Source organism: Ursus arctos, unplaced genomic scaffold, assembly GCF_023065955.2.
Source record: "Ursus arctos isolate Adak ecotype North America unplaced genomic scaffold, UrsArc2.0 scaffold_30, whole genome shotgun sequence".
NCBI lineage: Eukaryota > Metazoa > Chordata > Mammalia > Carnivora > Ursidae > Ursus > Ursus arctos.
The window spans coordinates 20369494-20392387 of NW_026622986.1; the positions used below are offsets into that span (position 1 = coordinate 20369494).

Consider the following 22894-nt stretch of genomic DNA (forward strand, 5'->3'; position numbering starts at 1 on the left):
ATTTTGCAAAAAAATTAGTCCTACTTTGATTGTCATTGATAGGAATAGGGGCAACTGTACTGAGAAAAATTTTGTTTCAATGGAAAACTATAAATAAACCCTTTTGGATATCAGATTCCAGTCCTGTTCATTGCTTTTGAGGTTATATTTTCTACTATAAACTAACGGGATCTGGATTCTTCTAGTTTTCTCCAATATCGGGCTATAATGTTCCAAAATAACCCATTTCCAATTTTCCAGAATTTCCAGTTTTCTCTCACCCTCTGACTTTAGTTCTCTGAATGAGAGCTAAACTGCTCTTTTTCTAAAGCCATGCAAACTGAAGTTGGACAACTTGATATGAACTTCCGGGAAATCACCACAACAGCTCATGTGTAAACAATCTTCATGCCTATTGCTGTGTGGCCACTCATGAAGATCACCAGAGACATCCAACCTCGAACTAGGAAATCCGTCAGATTGCTACCGCTGGTCCTCATTTTATCTGAAAACGCTTTGAGTTCAATGTAGAAATCTTGAGATATGACCTGCAGAACTCAGACTGGGTTTATAATTTGCTCTACTCATTAACTCTTATTTTTATTTTATTTCCATAGAAACACCTCTTTCTAAATACCTAATTGTGAAATCATCAACAAAATGAAAGGCAACCTACTGGATAGGAAGATATTTGCAAATGCCGTATCTGATAAGGGGTTAATAACCAAAGTATTTTTTAAAATTCATACAACTCAACACTATAAAACAACCTGATTTAAAAATGGGCAGAGGACCTAAATAGACATTTTTCCAAAGTAGACATCCAGACGGACAACAGACACATGGAAAGAGGCTCAACATCACTATCATCAGGGAAATGCAAATTAAAACCACAATGAAATATCACCTCACACCTGTCAATATGGGTAGTATTAAGAAGACAAGAAATAACAAGTGTTGGCAAGGATCTAGGGAAAAGAGAACCCTTGTGCAATGTTGGTGGGAATGTAAATTGGTACATCCACCATGGAAAACAGTATGGAGGTCCTCAAAAAATTAAAAATAGAACTACCATACAATCCAGTGATTCTACTTCTGTAGTATTTATCCAAATAAAATGAAAACACTAACTGAAAAAGAGATATTCACCCCTATGTTCATGGTAGTTGTATTTACAATAGCCAAAATATGGAAGTAACCTAAGTGTCCATCAATAGATGAATGGATAAAGACGTAGTGTGTGTGTGTGTGTGTAAATATTTGTTTTAAAAAAAGCCAAAAAAATGAAATCTTGCCATTTGCAACAACATGGATGGACTTACAGAGTATTATGCTAAGTGAAATAAGTCAGGAGGAGGAAGACAGACACGCATGATTTCACTTATATGTGGAATCTAAAAAACAAAATAAATAAACAAACAAAACCAGAGACAGACTCATGGGTACAGACAGCAAACTGGTGGTTGCCAGAGGAGAGAGGGGTGGGGCGATGGTCAGAATAGATGAAGGGGATTAAGAGGTACAAACTTCCAGTGATAAAATAAGTAAGTCACGGAGATGTGAAGCATAGCACAGGGAATACAGTCAACAATATTGTAACAACTTTGAACGGGGACAGACGGTAACTAGACTTATTATGGTGGGCATTTCAGCGCGTATATAAATGTCAAACCACTATACTCAATACCTGAAACTAACATAAGTTGTACCTCATTGATACCGCAATTACAATTTTTTTTAGCTGATTTATTTTCAAGACCAAGAAGACTAATTCAGTAAAATACTGAAGAAATCTCACCAACTCAACTTCTGAATTGTGAAAGCCCTTGGGGATTTCAAAGGCGGGCCTGGAGAGCAGAATATGCCACCCCAAAATATGCCACTTTGGCATAGTCCTTATTTTGAATTAAAGTTACTCAAGAAACAGCTGGTGCAAGAAGAACACTCTGAACCTCCTTTGTCTCCCTGAGAGAAAACAAATCTCCCATTGGAAGACACCATCCCTGGACCAGGAGGGTAGAAAGCGTCCTTACCACCATGGAGGGGGAATTCAAGGCCAAAAATGTTGTATGAGCAACTTCAAGCCCAAACCCCTGCTTTGTCAATTCTTCACAAATGTATTGTTTCTTTTCTTAAAAAAGCTGCCTGCTTTGGTCATTTCTTTGAGTCTCATATTTTTATGGGTTCCCGTATGTACAAAATTAAATTTGTTTTTTTTCCCGTTCATCTGTTTCATGTCAATTTAATTATGAGACCAGCCAAAGAACCCAGAAGGGAAGAAAGGGAAAGTTCTCCTCCCTGCAGAATACACGGACTCCCGTCAACGTCCTCTTGTTTTTCCCCTTCTCAACTGCTTTAGCAGTAGAAAGGTAAAGAGAAAGAAAGAATAATAATTCAAAAATTACTAGACTTCTTAGAATATTTAACCTCCTTCATCTTTTTTTTTTTTTTTTTTTTTTTTTTGTCTTTCAGGCTGATTGTCATTCAGGAACTCTGGTGCTTTACCGTTTGGGAGTTGAGGGCCATCGTGAGAATCTACGGAAGCTGGAAAGTGAGAATGTATACATAGACTCAAATATTTGCATATCGCTTCCGGAGGGTTTGCACTTGCCTTCTCCCGGCCCTCTGATCCCAGGTGCACAGATAGCCAATTAGGAGTCCCGCTTCACAGGACCATTATTTATTTTAATCTCTCTTTCTTCTAATATGCAAATCAAAAACAGCTCACAAATTTCCCTTGCTGCCTCTCCTAGAGATCATGGTTTGGGATCTCAGAGCTACGTTCCTTCATTATTAGCCACAGTAGGAACCGTAGACAGGCAAGTGCGTTCCCTTAATAACTGTAGGTACTGTGTTAAGCAGTCTATATGCATTGTGATTTTTAAGAAAAATTCTCACAAATACCAGAAATGCAGATACTAGTATTCTTAATTTTACAATTCAGAGATGATCAAAATTTGCCAATCACACAGTTATTATGAAGGGAATGGCTTGATAGTTAAAGTCACGTCTGACTGGATCTAAACACTTGCTCTTAACCAATCAGAAAAAACTGAAATTGCAGATAACACGCTAAATAAAGAAAAAGCCTGCTCACGTCTGACAGGTCATTTTTGTTGGAAGGAAGGGAGGCAAGGACATAGAGGGAGTGCCCATCTTGATCGAAGAATTATGGCACACAGTTTCGGTCGTAAAGAATATTCAAATTCAAGAAACTTAACAATGCAACAACACCAGAATTCATAAAAACAAAAAAAACAAAAACAAATGCACTTAACACGAGTCAGAGCTATTTCTTTTTTTTTTTTTTTTTTTGCCCCTGACAGTGAAAAAGTAATTATCAATACCAAATTTTACTGGTTTATTAATTGCACCTTACCGTAAAAGAAGAATTAAACGTATGGTTTCTAAATGTGTTTGTGTGCGTTTGGCATTTGCAGTGATTTTAAAGATGTACAACTGATATAAAAGCTGAAATCATACTTGATTAGAACAAAAATAAGGGCCGTGTAGCTTATTCAGCCTAAAAAGCTATCCCATGATACACATACATACACACGTAAACGATTACATAGATATATATGGATTTTAAAATTATCTTCCTTTATTTTCTTGTCCAAATTGAAAGAACAGCTTCTGTCATTATTGGGGAGTTTTGAGAATGACTGGATGAAGGTGTAAAATGGTAAAGAACTGTGTTTACAAGGACTTATTTTAAACTTTAACCATTAAGGCCAAAATCCATGTATTTATCAGCCGATTCAAACACCAGTATTTGTTAAAATGAGAAGTGATTAGGTCACAGGAAACAAAACTCTAGGATCGGGGGAGAGAACGTAGTTGAAAAGGATAAAATGTCCTGTGCATATCCCCTAGCATCCTTCACAGAAGTGAAATTAACTACAATAAATCATTCAACTATTCTGAAGTCGTCTTGATTGACACCCAGTTACATACCTGGGACATTTTTATGCCTGATTTCACTGCTGAAAATATTCCAAATGACCACTGGAATGTGTTGGGCCATTTGAGATACTTAGCAGTCTGGGTTCGGGCTTATACATCTCCCTAATTCATAAGGGAATTCCTTCGCAGAAACGACCGTAACAGCTATTTTGCACATGACCACATTCTTGGAAAGCAGGCAAGTTTATGGGAAAGGATGATTCCAGGTGCCCCCCAGAACAAACAGGTACTGAATAAATTTCTAAATGAAATGCGGGGGCAGCTGAGAAGCTCAGACACTTGTGTGAAGTCTCCACTGCCCAGAAATCCTTTAGAATTAGTGTGCGTGTTGCCAGAGCCTGAAGAAATATAACTGTGGCATGCCAACTTTAAGGGGGCAAACACAAGCAAGGAAAAGGGTGTGCTTAGAAAACTGTAGATGAAATATGACAAAAGGTCATTAAAAGCACATAGATTAAGCAACTCGTCTCACAGCTTCATCTGATAGAACACAGAACAAGTGAACAAGTATTTCTCAGCAAGTATTTTTTTTTTTTTTTCATTAGATGTACTTGGTGTGGATTGGAGCTGGAAACAGAAGAGGTACCTTGGAGAGAATTTCTAGGCAAGCTATATTTTATTGATTTTTTTTAAAAACGTATTTTCATCTTGCACAGATCTTGGTAACCTCAGGATTTTTCTTTTTACAGGCTCTAGATTACGTTTGGGTTTTAGAACGGTGATGATTTTTTTCTTTTTAAAGATTTTATTTGTTTATTTGAGTTAGAGCGAGTGAGAGCTAGTGAGAGAGAGCACGAGTTGGGTGGGAGTCAGAGGGAAAGGGAGAAGCAGACTCTCCACTGAGAGGGAGCACGATGTGGGGCTCGATCCCAGGACCCCAGCATCATGACCTGAGCCGAAGGCAGACACTTAACTGACTGAGCCACCCAGGGGCCCCTGATTATTTTTTTCTGAAGCCTTCCCTAGAAGGGCCCCCATAATGACGTGATCTTTACCTTCAAAGATCCATTCCAAATCAAAAAGACCCAAACACCCAATCTTTGCACGATAAAGCTCTGTGCTTACGTTTTTTAAACATTAGACTCCCGTTTCTGTATTTCATGAAATTCACAAACTTTTGAAGTGACAAGCAATGAAATCTAAATTTGCAGCCATGCAGGAAGTCAAATCATCCTGATTTACATAGAAAGGCTTCTGGAGGAAAAAAAAAAAAAAAAAAAAGCAGCTCAGTGGCCAGGCTGTCAGTATGATACACAAAGCAACAAGTGACCGACCGTCCCCAGCTGGAAAAAGCATTTCCATTTTCCAGGGTCTCCCAGTCTCCCTCTCTCTCCCCCAAGCTACTAAACTGATCTCAATGACATACAGCTTAAAGAGCTACAGCGTTACTTGCTTAAAGCACCCGGAACATTTACATAATCACATTGCAAATGACATTTCTGGCAAGATAAGCAAAACTTTTAACAAGTGAAGCAACTAAACAGTGATTTAGTTTGAGCTCACTCACAATAAAGGACTTTCCTGTTTTCTTGAAACCACACCGTGCATCTGGCCTGCCTCCCTGCCCGCCTGCTTACCCCAGGAATGATGTACTTAGTCTGAGGAGACATGAGGCGTCTGTCAAGCATGCCAGCCCCGTTCCAAGTGGACCCAGCTCTCCAGAGAGCAAGAATGTGCTTCACGGGGGCAAGAACTCAATAAAAAAGCCCAAGGCAGCCAAGTCTTGCTTTGCTGACCAGCATATCAGCTGCTTTCCTTTTCCTTGCTGGCTTGAGGTGTGCGGTCTTAGCCAGCCAGTGTGACTTTCTAAAGTTCTTCAGATTATAAAGTTCTCTCTGTTCTGGAACCACTTAGGCATCGCAGACAAGCTCATCAAAGTCAATTAACAAACGCAAGTGGGAGGGTCTTTTTCTCCTTCCAATTACGTCAGCTGGCTTGCAAGAGCAAAGCCTGCAAACTTGGGAAAGCGACTAACATTTCATCAATGTCAGATGTGTGCCTTCGGGGCGACACTGGCTACAGCGGTGCTTGAGGGTACTTTCTTTACTATAGAACAGATTGCACAATGGGACAAGCTGTCAGCGTTCCAGAAAACTACTAGACTGTGAAAAAAGTCTGGAACACAAGTGAGAACATTCTTGCGCTCACGTCCGATGAAGAAATATTTCCTCCTTCGCATACAAGAAAGTGATATCTTTCTTTTGTGGTCACTTTTCACATTCTCCGAGTGCATGAAAAATGCAATTTTTTTTTTCCACACAGCCAAATAAATACCACTTGGATAAATTTAATTTTATTTCAACTGAAACTGTCTTTTCATCAAAAGATGACTTTTAAAAAATGGGACAATAACCGCTATACTTGGAGAACATGTTTGCAAAGCATGTAACAAAGGATTACGATCCAGAAGAGAAAAAGAGCTCCTAAAAGCCAATAAATAAAAGACCCACACTATAAAAGACTAAGGAAAAGAAAAATGAATAAATAAACCGCAGAAGAGAAAATCCTCAGTGGCCAAGACACATGAAAAATACTTGACTTCATACTAGTTCGGAATACAGATGAAAATCGTGATTTACCATTTCACACCCATTTGGGTAGAAGCATTGAAGGTGTTTGAAATACCAGATCTTGGTGAGGACGTCAAGCAGGGGTTGGCACACTATGGCCTAAAGGCCGAATCTAACCAGCTACCCATTATGCATAACCTGCAAGCTAAGAATGTGCTTTACATTAGAAAATGGCTGGAAAAAAAATCAAAAGAAGACTGTATTTTGTGACACATGAAAATTAGATGAAATCCAAATGTCAGTGTCCCCAAGCAAAGGTTTACGAGAACACAGTCTTGTTCATTCATTATGTATGGCTGACGGCTGCTTTTGCGCGACCGGACCAGAGCTGGGGCGTTATGGGAGAGACCATGTAGCTTACCAACGCTTCACTACTTCTGCCCTGGTCCTTTCCAGAAAAGATCGGCCAACCCCTGATGTAGCACAAACAGACTCTCAGATGGTGCGGTGGGAGTAAAATTGGTCCAGCAAAGTTCGGGATTTTGCAAAAGGCGAAGGCAGCGACGTTGTTAACGACCATGCCCTTTGCTGGCCAACCTTTCCCTCACACAAGCACGCCGGGAGACGTAGGCACAGAATGCCTCTAGCAACACTGGGGATTTTGGTGAAAACCTGGTAACAAATTCAATGTGTATCAACAGGAAAGTAGATAAACAAGGTTTGAGACACTACAGCAAGGAGAGTAAAATGGTTTATAAGTAACTACATGGATTAAATCCCCACAAGCAAGTCAGTAGAGAAAAGCAAGCTGTAGAACCTTTAGACCTTAAGAACCCATGATGTGATTTGTATAAAGTTTGAAAATATGCAAAAATACTATATACTATCTGTAGGTGGTAAAACTATAGAAATAAATATGAAAAAAGTACTAAATGCAGGAGAGTGGTTACATCTGGATAGGAGCACATCTGGAAGGATTCCGGGAGGGCGGGGCAACTCTATTAGTGACATTTTATTTCTTAAAGTAGGAAGTACCTCAGCCATTAGCCACTGTGTTATTTTCTATGTATCTTTTGTAACTCTGAAGAATTCATCATAAATGCATTATTTATTCATAACAAAGAAATACTTTTAGGATTAGAAAAACGAGTGGAAAGAATGAGACAAAAATGCCAACTCATTATGTAGACATTACAATGTTTATAGGACACCTTCATTATATAACAAAATGCATATGATATAGGAGAGTAAGTAGAAGAAAAAGAGTAGCTTACCAATTTTTTTTTCATAATAATGACTCGACTGTTAAAAATATTTAGAGAAAAACTTGTAAGGAAACATGAATTCTATTTATAGTGGTTGCATCTGGGTAGTGGGTAGGTTTTTTTTTTTTCCTCTCCTTTTATAAATTTTAGTATTTTGGGGTGCCTGGGTGGCTCAGTCAGTTAAGCGTCCAAGTCTTGATTTCAGCTCAGATCATGATCTTAGGGTCCTGAGATCAAGCTCTGTGTCGGGCTCCTCACTCAGCAGGGAGTCTGCTTAAGATTCTCTCTCTCTTTCCCTCTGCCCCTCCCCTGGCTTGTGCACACACTCTCTCTCATTCTCTAAATAAATAAATAAAAATAAAAAATAAAAGCTAAAAAATTTAGTATTTTTCAAACATTTTATGATAGGTTTATATTATTTTTTTGACCCCCCAAAAGTTTTAAGTGTCTAAATGGCCAAGGATTATCTAATTTTCTAGGGAAATTAGAAATCTTTGTTTAAGTCACTACTTTGGATTAGGATATTTTATGTGTTTGTGAGGGTGGATAGTAACTTGTAGAAAACTGATAGAAATGCCAATGGATTTGGCCAGCAGAAACACATTTGTCTCATAAAAATGCTAACGATTTCCATTTTGTATAAAAGATAACCCCCCAAATGACGGTTTTATTACCAGGTACACAGCAGTAACCAGTTCTGTATCTGATTTAACAATCTTAGACCTATATCTTCCTTTCAACGACTATAAATACTTAGCTGTCTCCCATAATCTTTTAAACTGGTTTTACCATCCTGCCCATTTCCTCAGCAAATTAAAAAAATCTTGGACATATATTCATTGTACATTTACTCGAGATAAACGTTTTGAAATTTTTGAAAAATCACACTTGGACACCAGTTTTCAATGTTTTTGACAATGACATAAATGATGGCTGGCTTTCTAAATCTAGCCCATATTAGCATATGATGCCACTAAAATATTCTTACAATAGAAAAATGTCAGTCACTAATGTTGATTTCAGGTAAGCAAAACAACTGGGGTTTGAAAAGGAGGAGGAGAATGGAAATTCTTTTTTTTTTTTTTAAAGATTTTATTTATTTATTTGACAGAGATAGAGACAGCCAGCGAGAGAGGGAACACAAGCAGGGGGAGCGGGAGAGGAAGAAGCAGGCTCATAGCGGAGGAGCCTGATGTGGGACTCGATCCCATAACGCTGGGATCACGCCCTGAGCCAAAGGCAGGCGCTTAACTGCTGTGCCACCCAGGCGCCCCAAGAATGGAAATTCTGGAAGCCAATGTCAGTGCCTTCCCAAGCTCCTATAGATTCTTTAGTACTAATCAACAGTATGTGCCTGTTACAGGGATAGCAGTTTTTCACACACTAAATAGGATTTTTTTCTTCCTTTCAAATGGGACTGAGGCATATTTTCTTGAGGACTCCGGGAAGACAAAGAGAAACAGAGAAGAAGAGAGATCATATAATAAGAGGTACAGGTATCAGGGACAAACAGACTATTGAGAGTGTAAGCACGGAAGGAGATAATGGAAGTACATGCAGGATTTTAGATCAGTTTACCAAGCCAGAAACCAAAAGAAATAACAAATACAAGATAATTTGGTCACTTTCCAGTGTTAAGAGGGTAGGAAAGGGAAGGCGACCTTACGTTAGGTGGGTAAGTCAATATCCACTAGTGATTTTTTTTTCAAAGATTTTATTTATTTATTGGTGGAGGAGGGGCAGAGGGAGAGGGAGAGAGAGAATCTCAAGCAGATTCCTCGATGAATGAGGAGCCCAGCACAGGGCTCAGTCCCACAACCCTGAGATCATGACCTAAGCTAAAACCAAGAGTTGGACGCTCAACCAACGGAGCCATCCAGATGCCCCGTGATCATTTTTTTTTAAAGATTTATTTGAGAGAAAGAGAGAGTGCGAGTGGGGGAAGAGGCAGAGGGAGAGACTCTTCAAGCAGACGCCTTGTTGAGCAGAGCCCTACATGATGTAGGGCTCTACCCCAGGACCCTGAGATCACGACCTGAGCTGAAACCAAGAGTGGGATGCTTAACCGACTGAGCCACCCAGGTGCCCCTCCAGTAGTGATTTTTTGGTAGTTCATACGTTTGGCAAATTTTCGAGCTAAGGGTTTGTAATTCAGAGGATGTCTAAAATACATACAGTATAGAATAAAAATATTGAAATGGAATTTTTGATTAAAAATGATTTTCTGTTTTTTCTAGGTATAAAATAATTTCCCTAGTTTTATAATGGACTTTTATGGTGAAGTACTGGAAAATTAAAAAAAAAAAAAAACAGAACAAAAAGCAAATAGTAACACTTATCCTTGCCATCCCTCAGGTTCCTCATCTATGAGAAGGGGAGAAGACTTCAAAAGAGAATTGTCAGGATTACATGAAACATCTAGTACACATCTGGTCCATCAGAGATGACAAAAAACGTTAGTTTTCTTTGCTATAACTGGGTGGTTCTCAGCTGGGAATGATTTTGCCTCTAAGGGACATTTAGCAATGTCGAGGGACATTTCTGATTGCCACACTGGGACGGGTGGGTGGATTACTGGCATCCAGTGGGTAGAAGCCAAGGACGCTGCTAAACGTCCTATAAGGCACAGGCCAGTCTCCCACAACAAAGAATTTTCCAGCTCAATATGTCAATAGTGCCGAGGCTGAGAAATCTGAAGGTGCCCTTTATATCAATGCCTTCAACATGAAGCACTTGAAATGAGAACCCAAGATGACAGCCTGTGAAATTCAAACCATATCCAGATCTCCTCCAGGTTGCCTCAATGTGGGATAGAGACTTGGAGAGGCAAAGGGCAGGGACAGGGGAAGCTGACCGCTGTGAATTGGGAACGTCGCAGAGGCAGCCCCTGGGAGCTCAGCCAAGTGCCTGGTGATGCTGTGATTTTTCTGCAGGAGAAGCCCATAGAGACCAGGGGCTAGCTTGGTGTCAGATTTCGGACGGAAGGACCAGAGGTTTCTGCAGTCCCTACTGGCATTAACACCACTCATCTTTTGCTTTAGCTTGCTTCCAATTCCCTCCTACCACACCCCCACCTCCCCCAAGTTGTCTTTGCTAAACTGTGAAAAAGGCTTAAAGAAATTGACATTAGAACTAGAAAACTCCCGGAGTGCTATTTTTATAACTAAAGAAGCATGCTCACCAATCTGCCAAGAGAAGGGTTCTCTTTATTGCTATATTTGTTTCAGAATTGTTATTATCTGTCTACATAAACAGAGGGCAGGGAGGACAGCTTCAATAGTACTGAGTCCTCAGTCGGAGACAACAGTCCCATTTGTTGTTTTAAACTTTAAAACAGCAGCAGACCTTTCTGGGTGGGGGGGGGGTGGCCAAAGTATAAATATGTTATGTTGCCAAGAGACCAAAAAAAAAAAAAAAAAAAAAAGCGCAAAATTTTGGAGATCACATATTTCGAATGGCCACTCCAGACTTCAAAGGCCAGACTGTTTATCTAACCGGCAAGGATTGTGAAAAAAAAATCTCCCTTGATCACACCCTGCTTTAGAGCTCCTGCCATCAATAGTGTTGTCCTTGATTACAAAAGGTCATGATATGTGTACAAATATGGATAATTATGGCGGGCATTAGCCAGACGGTGAATCATAATAGCAAAACAAAACTGTAACGTGTGTGTACGCTCGAAACCTCATATGTGATTTTGGTAAACAACAGCCAAACACATTGTTTTTCTCAAGAAATAAAAATAGGAAACAATTCCAAATGCCATAGAAAAAACAAACAAAAAAACCGAAATGAAAACAGTCCCATCTATGACTGAATTTTCTTCCTGCCTAACTAATATTGTTGTCACTAATAAATTTATGTATTTATTTTTTTTATTTCATGCGACGACAAATTCCAACAAATGTCTACTGGTTATTGATTCAGAAGAAGATGAGAAAAAAACAAAGCAATTTTTTCCCACATCTGTACTATTTGACCCAAACGGTTGTACTGTTCAATTTCTTTCCTCATGTGTTATTTCCATAAATAGTCTGTTATCCACCTTGGCCCTGATTCATCTAGCTGCAGATGAGGGGAGAATCTTCATTTAAATTGGAGCCACTAGAAATCTCCCCTCTTTTTATTTCAGAAAAAAATCTAGTAGTGGACAGAACTCAGCTAGCTTTTTGTCCTTCTTCCCTCCTTAAGAGCTGCTCCCCCCGCTTTAAAACATATTATGCACTTTATCATTAGTTAAGAACTTTGACCAAACAACTTCCTTTCTGAGACAATGTACTAATTTCAACATATCACAACTGACCAACTACAAGAGCTGAAAGGGACTCTCTTCTCCACTGTTTGCTTTTCCTCATTATTGGCTAAGATTGACTTGAAAATATCCCTGAGTACTGTTATTAATAGAGAGCCAAGAGTTGGGCACTTAACCGACTGAGCCACCCAGGCGCCCCCAAAGTTGTCTTTTTTATTTTTTATTTTTTAAAAGATTTATTTATTTGACATAGATAGCAAGAGAGCGCAAGCAGGGGGAACAGTAGAGGGAGAGGGAGAAGCAGGCTCCCCACTGAGCAGGGAGTCTGATGCGGGGCTCGATCCCAGGACCCTGGGATCATGACCTGAGCTGAAGGCAGATGCTTAACCATCTGAGCCACCCAGGCACCCCCAAAGTTGTCTTTTTTAAAGCACGAATTCCTTTCGATCACTCCGCTGCTTAAAATCTACTAGTTTCTCAGCGCAGCTGAAATAAGCATGTGTGCAGGGCTGGTGAGAACTGGCTCCCGGCCACGTTTCTGACCTCATCTCCCCTCACTCTGCCCGTCGGCGCCACAGCGGAAGCCACACTGGCCTTCCTGATGTCCCCAGACTGCAGCGCATGCATTCCGGCGTCGGGGATCTGCAGCTGCTCTTCCAGCCAGCTGGAATGCTTGCCCCGGGAACACACACATGGCTGCCTCCTTCTCGCATCATGCAGGTAAACTCATCTGCTCAAGGAAGCCCCGACCTCTCGGGCTAAGGTGGAACTATTCTGTCACAGGACCCTGTTTGGTTTTCTCTACAGCGTATAGCAATAGTGGAAGGTCCCCAATGTATTGACTTCTAGACATATTTGCCTTGCCATTCGAATGAGCATAGAGCATCTGGCTTGACTGCCATGCTAGCTTCAGCTTTAATGTGACCACGATGAACACGCTTAGTGCTTTTGGAGGAGTACGATCTGGTCCACCATCTAGTAAAACTGGGAAGTACATTCAATAAAGTGGAAAGGACACTAGACTCAGGGGTAGTTCCAACTCTGCTGTCATTAACTAACTGGTTAAGTGACTTGACATGCCTGAAGCCTCAGAAGATTCCAATGCAAAGAGAGGTCGTTCAACTGGTCACTCTAGAGAGAGGCTAATGACTTAGACTAGTCCTACCCACTGACTGTTCTAAAATTGCTATTCCATTAAACATGCTGGAGGCAAGAGACTTTATACAAGCGTCTCAATCAGTTACAGCTTCCAGTTATTATCTCTAGGAGATTCACAACTAATTCAGGTAAAAAAAAAAAAAAAAAAAAAAAAAAAGTTTGAGCAAAATAACTGGCACTTGCTCGGTTAATCAAATTTTCACCTAATTCTTATTCATACTCAAGCTTGCTGACAGAGTGAGTCCTAAAAGGAGTATATCTGATATCCTGCTGCATTTGCAAGCTGTCATAAAAGATGGGCCTAAATAAAGTCTGCCAAACATTGTATTAAATAGTGAATATGATTTTTAGGACTTGTTTGTCTTACCTTTGAAATTCCAGCTTTAGTCAGGTGTAACTGACATATAAAACTGTAAGATATTTCAAGCGTGCACCGCGATGGTTTGATATACATGTGTATATTGTGAAAGGATCCCTCCCATCTAGATAATTAACACATTCAACATCTCACGTGGTATCTTTGTAGTGAGTGTGGGAACACCTCGTGTTGTCACCGCCGTCATCATGTTATACTTTAGATCCTCCGAGCTTACTCATCCTATAGCTAAAAGTCTGGACTCCTTTATCATCTTTTCCCTATTTCCCCCCACCACCTAGTCCTAGCAACCATTTTCCTAAGCTACAATGAACTTCTAAGTTTTATTTATTATTATTATTTATTTATTTGGTGCAAAATGGTGGTTTATTAAAGCACGGGGACAGGACCCGGGGGCAGAAAGAGCTGCCGCACCCGGGTCTTAAGGAGTGGTGATTATATACTCAGGAGTGGGGGGAAGTAAGGAAGAGGGAGGTTTCGAAGGAACTTTCGAAGGTACTTTCTTATGCTACAGAGGACTGACCTACAAGATACCTACAAGATACCAGAAGTCTTGCCATTGTCAAGTTAAGGTTGTTTTCCCCTCTTGCAAGGTATTAACATTTAGTTAGGAGATCCCTGGAAGAATGTCACACATGTCCCACCCAGGAGTGGGGGGTGGAGGAGGGTTGCAGGGTGTCAACTTTGTGCTTTGTCTTCAGCTAGCCTTCTGCTCCCTGGCCATTTCCCCTTGAACAATTTTGACTCTTAAATCTTTGAACTTCTAAGTTTTAAAAACATGAATTTATAAACTCAGTACATTAGAATAAAATTAAGTAGATAATGCTTAGTGAAATAAGTCAAGCAGAGAAAGACAACTATCATATGATTTCTCTCATCTATGGAACATAAGAACTAGAATGATCAGTAGGGGAAGAAAGGGATAAAGAAAAGGGGGGTAATCAGAAGGGGGAATGAAACATGAGAGACTATGGACTATGAGAAACAAACTGAGGGCTACAGAGGGGAGGGGGGTGGGGGAATGGGATAGACCGGTGATGGGTAGTAAGGAGGGCACATATTGCGTGGTGCACTGGGTGTTATACACAACTAATGAATCATCGAGCCTTACATCGAAAACCGGGGATGTACTGTATGGTGACTAACATAATATAATAAAAAATCATTATTTAAAAAAAAAAAAATTAAGTAGATAAAGAAAATAGGTTAAAAAATAGATCTAGGGGAAACAATGAATTAGGGATACAGAAAAGCCTACAGGACTGCTAAAAATCAGATCATGAGCTCAAATGGGATGGTTCTTACCATGTGATTTCATTTTACTAATTTCTCCGATGAAGTAGTGAAATGAATCGATTTTTCTATATGTAAATTTAGTGTAAATCACAAAAAGGTAAACATTTACTCCCGAATGTTTACTACAAACACAGACCCATTTTTAAAGCTTGTATCTCCCCCACACCACGATTTTTTATTATGGGATGACCCAGGAGTACCAACTCAAGAAAAGGATATATTCACAACCCCATTTTTAAAACAATGGCGACATGTTTCATCATTTGCTTTTACAAGAATAAAAACTTGAGGCCCCTGCTCTTCTTCTTTGAGGAATTTTGGAAAATATGACAAGTGGGACCCTTAGTCATGTTTTAAAATGAGATTAACAACCGCTTAGCACTTTATTTGGGGGAACCTTTTTTCTGAGCGTTTATGACCCTTTTGCGGAATACGGCTCTGCAACCACATCCACGTCCACGCGTTTATTCCTCCCTGGCCCAGAATGCGCACTCTCCACATGACCTCATCGTGCACCACGGCCGAGTGAAGAAAGGGTAAGGGAAACAGGCATAAAAATAAAATTCTCACAAGGGAAGGACAGAGCGTGAAGAAGAGTGGGGAATACATCTGTGAATTTTCAACCCTAACTACTTCCACTGTATACATCCCTCAGGTTGGCGGTTCTTCAAGTGTGGTCTGAGGGCCCAGAGACCATTTCAGAAGATCTCTGAGGTCAAAACTATTCTCTGTGTATTAGACGAAAAACTGGAGATATCCCCCAAATAAATGTGAAGTTTTAAAACTGTCTCCTTGGGGCGCCTGGGTGGCTCAGTCGGTTAAGCGTCTGCCTTGGGCTCAGATCAGGATCCCAGGGTCCTGGGATCGAGCCCCACGTCAGGCTCCCTGCACAGCGGGAAGCCTGCTTCTCCCTCTTCTCCCCACTCGTGCTCTCTGTCACTATTTGTCTCTCTTTCTCAAACATACAAAATCTTTAACAAATAATAAAAACTATAAAATTGTCTCCTTAGTCTCTATCTGATGAAATCATACACTACAAATCTCCAAGAGAGCCCTGCAGCTCGTTTCACCCTCGATAGTGAGTGATTCATGTCACTGAGTCCCAAATGTATGTCAATGTAAGTAGTCTCTTTAGGATAAATGTCTTCTATTCCACACTGGTCTCTGATGGTGACATAACGTGCTGTCTGTTCCAGAGGGCTCCGTCCTTGATGACAAGCACTACGAACTGAGAAGCAGAACTCCTTAAGTGTATGTGCAGCTCGACCATATAAGTGCATCTTAAAGGGCACCTGGGTGGCTCAGTCTGTTAAGCATCTGACTTTGGCTCAGGTCATGATCCCAGGGTCCTGAGATCGAGCCCCGAGTCAGGCTCCCTGCTTTTCCCTCGGTCCCTCCTCCTGCTCGTGCTCTCACTCCAGCGTGCTCTCTCTCACTCAATAAAAAAATCTTAAAAAAAAATAAGTGCACCTTAAGTATAACGATACTTAAGTATAATGTGGTTAATCTATGAATTATGATGTGTACAACACATAAGTGGTTAAATCAGGTAAACACCACCACTTGCTTGAAACCAGTGGTTCTCAGCCTTGCTGCAAAATGGAACCTCTGGGGAGCTCTAAGTTCTACTGATGCCTGAATCCTACCCCCCGAGAGTCTGACTTAATTGGTCTGGGATGCCGCTTGGGCATGTGGAGCTTTAAAAGCTCCCCAGGTGATTCTAATGTGCAGTGAAGATAGAGAACTATCGCGTTAGCGCCGTTCAATGCTCCTCTTTTCTCTGCAGGTTTCATCATTGTTCCCTGTTCAGTCTTTGAGCCTTGAATTCTTGTAGCTCTTGAATTCATACCCTGAAACCGAGCCCTTGACGTTGCCATGATACACCCTGTCTCCCGGTGTCTTGCATCCTTCCAGAGAACTGTGGGCAGAGTCTGACCACTCCACAGGCAGCTCTTTTTCATATCCAGTCCTGACTTTCTATGTGCTTCCAGCATTTGGCACTTCTGTCCTGTCCTCAATTAGCATTCTGCCTTCAGTCAGGCCTTTGACACAAGTTCCCTTTGCCCCAAAGTCTGAAAGCAGCTCTGTTGGTCCCCACTCAGTCCCCGCCTCAGAAGCCCTAGCGTGCTGAACCCTGCCCATTCATGACTGGAAGTTAGTCAGATACAGTCTTAAACTTCTGCCCTTAGCAGAGCACAGGCATGAATGTGGTCATTAAAAACACTGCTCATGCAATTTAGTATTTCCAGATGTGCATTTTTCCACAAGATAGCGTTTAAGTACATCTGATATTTTTGGAGGCTGAAGAAATGAATCAAAGAGAACTATGTTGTTTTTTATTATGAATGTGTAATGAATACACTTACAAAAAATATGTTCTTCATATAATAGGCATGTTCTTTTGTGGTCACTTGTCTTGGACTCTGAAATCCACAGGTGCTTTGGAAGAACATAAGAACATATTTCAAGGCTTTATCCAAAACAAAATGAACAAATCACGAATATTCTAGAATATTGTTTTTTAATATCATGGCAGTTGGACTTATTAATCTTCAAGGAAGGGTCGTCCAAGGAAATGCTTTGAGAAATCATTACTTTTTACTTGCTGAATTAATGTGAAGCATTAATAAAAATTTGCAGCCTATCTCATGGTTAGAGGTGTCAACTGCCATATTCCAAGGGAAAGTGAGGATATCTTAAAGCAGAGCTTCCTCCAAGTGAGCTGTGCTTATTAAGATCAAATGGGAATCTTATTTATTTTCAATTCTTAATCTAATGCAGTCAGAGGGCCGAGCAGTACTTAAAATCTGAGGAAGGAGGAATTGCCATGTTCCCCCATCTGCTCCTTTTACCTGGACTAAATCTTCGCTCTTGGCTTTTCTTGCATCAACTACCAAGAAAGAGCATAGTTGGGTCAACATCCAATGGCACTTTGGATAACCAAGACACAACAGAGTTACCTTGGAACATGATTTTGAATTCAGAGCTCTGTTTATTCTGGGGAAGGGATTTACATGACTCATTACTTATTTTAGATTTCCACATTTAACTCAAGGTGGCTATGATGAGAAGATCATATTTCATCCGTTCCTAAACTAACCATCCGATCCATTTCTTCTTTTCTCTACCGATTTTTTTTTCCTTTCCACTTCGGTATACTAGCTCAGGTTAATCATAGTTGCTCCTATCTTCTGTTACTCATTTATTTTAAAAATAGAAGGCAGAGGAGACTAGCACAGGAGTTAGGATGGTAGGAATCAGCATCCCAAAGAACCAGACTGGGGTCTTGACTCTTCTGCTTAATAGCTGTGTGATCTAGGGCATGGGACTTTCCTCCACAGGCCCCAGTTTTTGCAATTAACGGTGCAGACACTCTAGACTAGCCACATAATTTGTAGGGTGCGGTGCAAGATGGAAATGTGGTCCCCTTTGCCCAAAATTATTAAGAATTTCAAGATGGCGCTGGCAGAGCATTAACCCAAAGTTAGGGTCCTTCTAAGCACAGGTCACTATATCACCGCGGCATGTCCCAGGTCATCATGCCTGGAAAGACCGACTGTACATCTTTCACGAGGCTAGTGTGAGGAACACATGAGACAGCGTACATAAAATGCTAAGCCCGGTGTCTGGCACACAGAAGTTTCCAATAAATACAAATTATTTTTAAAGTATTATTTCCATTGCTCTGAATTCTACATTACCCACTTCCCAACTGGTTTATTTATTTCTCCTTGAGTATTTCTGTATCACTCCCATCCGTTCATTATCTGTGACGGCAATGATAGCAAAATTTCTGCTGTGGGATGGCCCCCCACCTTGGACTCCCCGGGCTGACTTCCACCCACATTTTAAGACCCAATTCAAGTTTTTCTTCCTTTTAGAGGCTTCCCCTCATCAGGGGGCTGGGCTCCCTTCATTGTCCATTCATTGCACATTCCTCTGCCATAGCACCAATAACTTTGTATCTGCGAAGAGTTCCCTAACATCCCCTCTTCCCTTAAGTCTGTAGCACTTCATGAGCAAAAATTGTGTGTACTGGTCTTAGTATCACTGTGGTCTCACACACTGATGGTGCCTAGTACTTGGTGCATGAATAAATGAATGACCTATTAATTCTCCATAAGCTAGAGTATTAGCCAAGATTCACTTGCCTCCTTTGCCATTACCTTCACTCATATGCTCAATGTGATGCTTAAAATAGGACTTTTCTATCTTTGTGTATGGTATATTGCATATTCCTTACATCGTACCATTGTGCGTAATGTTATATCTGTTGTCTATCAGCCAGGCTATAAATGCCTACAAATGACTTTAAGATAGAGAAAACTAGTTTATATTGTTTCATTTTGATACGTTTAAAGAACTGTAATCATATTGTAAGTCCTTAAAACATGCCTGAGAGAAACTCACTACTATTATTTCTGGATAGGAAAATAAAAGGGTAGGAAAATCTATTAGCAACATGCAGCTAGGAAGCCTTCTGCTTCTTAGTTCAATGTAGTTACTGGATGCGATTCTTTCATTAGGACATTCCAAGTAAGTGAGTTTTCTGGTATTGAAACTCATTCCTTTACGTGTGCAAAAATAACACGCTTAGGTGCATTCTGATATAAAAAATCTCCAATTCCATGTATTCTTTCATTGGCTGTATGGAATCCAAGCACACCTTTTCTTGATGATTCAGGTTCATAGTTACTGCACCACAATTCTATTAGTCCTCAAAAACTAGAACCAGCCCAGATGTTCATCAACAGTAGAGTGGACACATAAATTATGATCTATTCTCCAATGGAGTCTACGAACAAATATCACAGAACAATCTTAGAAACGTAATACTGAGTGGGGGGAGAGAAGCAAGCCTCCAAAGCATATGTACAAAGAGTAGTAGTGTTTCATAATGCAAAATGGGCAAAACAACTCATAGAGCTTAGGGAGATGTATAGGAGTAAGAAAGATAAAATGATAAAGAAAACCAAGGAGTTTATCACCATAAAAGTCAGGAAGGCAGGACAGTGGTTACCTCTAGGCAGGGGTGGTGTGTAGAAAGGATAAGGAGGCAGAGGGATGTTTCTGGGGGCTGCTGGGAAATGTTCTGCTTTGTACATATTTTTTTGCAGGGGTTATATGAGAGTTTGCTTGCTGTCATTTGCTTATAGATAAGATGGTGGTTTTGATTGCAATTTTTTATATGCATTTGGTTTCTAAAAATCTTTTTAGGATTTCAGGCAATTATGGGCAGAAAGTACAATTTTATATTTAATGCATTTATGACCGCTGTGCATATAAAAACATTAAAATTCTATTAATCCAAAATGACTTAGCAAGCTCTGATCTCTAATGCAAAAAGAAGACGTTTTCGAATTTATTTCTTTAATGTCCCTTTGGCAATTTGTCATCTACTTTGGGCTTTAGGCTCACAAATACAGTTATTGTTTCTTTCACATTCATTCATTTTAAAATGAGAAATTGATATAACATAAAATACTATTCCATTTTTTCTTTTTCTTTTTTTTTGTTTTCTTTTGTTTTGTTTTTAGAGAGAGAGAGAGAGAGAGAGAAAGTGCTCATGTGCACAAAAGGGAGGAGGAAGGATGGAGGGAGACTCAGGGGAGAGAGAGTTTTAGGCAGGCTCCACGCTCAGCCCAGTGCAGAGCCAAAGCAGGGCTCAATCTCAAAACCCTGAGATCATGACCTGAGTCGAAATCAAAAGTTGAATGCTTAACTCACTGAGCCACCCAGGCAACCCACTCCATTTTCTTTAGAAGAAATGAAATCATGTAGTTGGAGATATTTCATAGCCCTCAAATCACTATTTCTAATCTGCTGATTTCATCTCATCCAAGATCATTTTATAAAATTACAGAAATGTAGGATATTTCCATTGGACAAAGAAATTGTTACATATATTTACAAGTAAAACAAATAACAAAATACTGATTGAGTCAGTGAACAGCAAAGATCTTTAATAATCAACAAATACTAACCACAAAATACCTACTCACTGCCTGCTTATTTCTAAGTCACGAGGTTTTATCCCTGAAAGATGAGTCACATTCTTTCTGGGTGTCCTTTAGCTCATGTTAATGATTCCTGCCATTAGCTACGCTCTCTTAGAAAGAAGAGTTTGGTGCGCCCAAGGGACTTAAGCACCCTAGGAGGTCTCTCACTACTGACAACCCCAGTTCCCCCTCCCACCCCGCCAAATTTACAAAGATGGCGCACAGAGCAAAAGATGGCTTCATTCCGCGGGCCACCCCTCATATGAAGTCATGGCTCCTGTGGCTGTCGACTACCTGCACTATGGAGGCTATTAAAACACCCTGAAAACCAACTTCTGAGTCATTGATTTGCTGCACTCCTGGTAGCTTTGGAAGAAGTTGATTAAATCCTCAAGGTACTGTGGTATTCCTGAACGCAGGCAGAGAACTCAAACACACGCTAAAGCAATCTCTCAAAGGCTGGTTATATCGTCACATTTATATTCCAACTTGATCTAATCAATGAAAGTTGTTGGTTATGTTGGGGGGAGGGGTGGTGTTCAGAGCTCGTAGAGGCTCAAAATCAACTTCTCATTCTGCTGAAGAACTGTCCCAAAGCTTGAGGATGCATCAGAGCGCCTCGGCCTTACCCGTGAGGACTGTTCTTGCGTTCCCGATTCCCTCTGTGTCTAAGAGACACATTTGCCTCCTGCCATGCTCTTTGGGAATACTGCAGTTGGTGGTATGCGGAGTGATGAGTTCACTAATAGTCTCCTGAGAAGGAAAAATGTGGGCTCTCTGCTCCCTTTCAGTGCTGTCAACAGTAATTTTAGCCACAAATCACGTAAATGAAGTAAGGCAATCATTCTTTTAGTCAAATCCTTGGTTTCTTGGCTATGGTTAGTCTATTGTAATGAAATAGCTTTTGGGGATATTCCAAAATTTGCTAAAAATCAAGTAAGAGTTGCTAGACTCCCAAGTGAAAATCGACTATAATATGCACTACAAAGTTTTTCCGCCCACCAATCAATAAAGGATAGCCAACAGGTATAGAGTTCTGACTGCTCTTTTCTAGTAATTCACATGCCTTAATTCATTCAACCTAAAAAATACCCCTATGGGATACATACAGCTATGCTCACGCTGCAGATGAGAAAACAAAGGCATGATGGATTCATCTGTGCAAGGGTCACAGTTAGGGCACAGTCAGGCTGGGATTCTGTTCCAGAAGTCTAGATTCAGACTGTGTTCTCAAACATTCCATACTACTACCTCTGAGGATCATGTCTTTTTTTTTTTTTTTATTCAAGGACTTAATTTTAAAAGCTATCTTTGAAATACTACATACTCACACAGTCAATTAAACAAACCAAAAAACGCATTTATTTTGTACATATATGTCAAAGAACCAAAACCCAAACCAAACCAAACCAGTAAGAAAGCCTTTGCCCTTGCTCAAGATAAATAAGATAAGCTCCCTATGCGAAGAAGATTCCGCTGAGAGAAAAACTGAGGAATACATAAAGACTAAGTATAAAAGGGGCAAGAGAGTTTTGTAGGAGAATCAGAGGAAGAAATTAATTCTGACTGAGGAGTAACCAATTCATGGAGGAACTAATAGCTTCTTGGAGGTGGGAGAATATAAAGAGAAGGATCAAGGGCTGACCAAAGGGAATGGATTAGTGGAAGGTAGGTACCCTTGGAGGAGACTGAAGAGTAGGACTACAGGAGCAGAACACTGAACCTGACCCTGCCGACCTGTCTGACCTCATGTGCTGCCATCCCCATCACTGGCCTTCACACTTCTATCTGCCTGGAATGGTCTATAGCTTATATCACAGAGGGGCTTTTCCTTGCCTTTCAGGTCTCAGCTCAAAGGTCACTTCCTTAGAGAAGCCTTCACTCTTTTGCAAAACACCCACCACTCTCCTTAATTTGTTGATTTATTTGCTTTATCTATCTGCTGCCTTTCGCAGTTGAAATAGAACCCTTAAAAGACAAAGATCTCATCCGTCTTATTCATGACTGATTTCCCAATGCCCAGAGTGATGCCTGGGTCTGAGAACTCAATAAATATTTACTGAATGAATGATTAGAAGTGGGAAATTTTCAAG

At 40.4% G+C, this 22894-nt stretch overlaps 1 protein-coding gene across 4 annotated transcripts in view; it reads right to left on the minus strand.

Annotated features, from left to right (window-relative positions):
• Positions 1–22894, minus strand: part of CACNB2 (calcium voltage-gated channel auxiliary subunit beta 2) — a 367594-nt gene that overhangs the window by 176310 nt on the left and 168390 nt on the right. The window contains exon 1 of one of the 4 annotated variants that reach the window (XM_057304583.1): positions 5523–6061. The exons of the other annotated variants lie outside the window; for them this stretch is intronic. Coding sequence (XP_057160566.1) covers positions 5523–5573 — 51 coding nt within the window. The 5' untranslated portion in view covers positions 5574–6061. Of the gene's footprint in view, positions 1–5522; positions 6062–22894 lie in introns of those variants that run through there. 4 annotated transcript variants of the gene reach the window in all.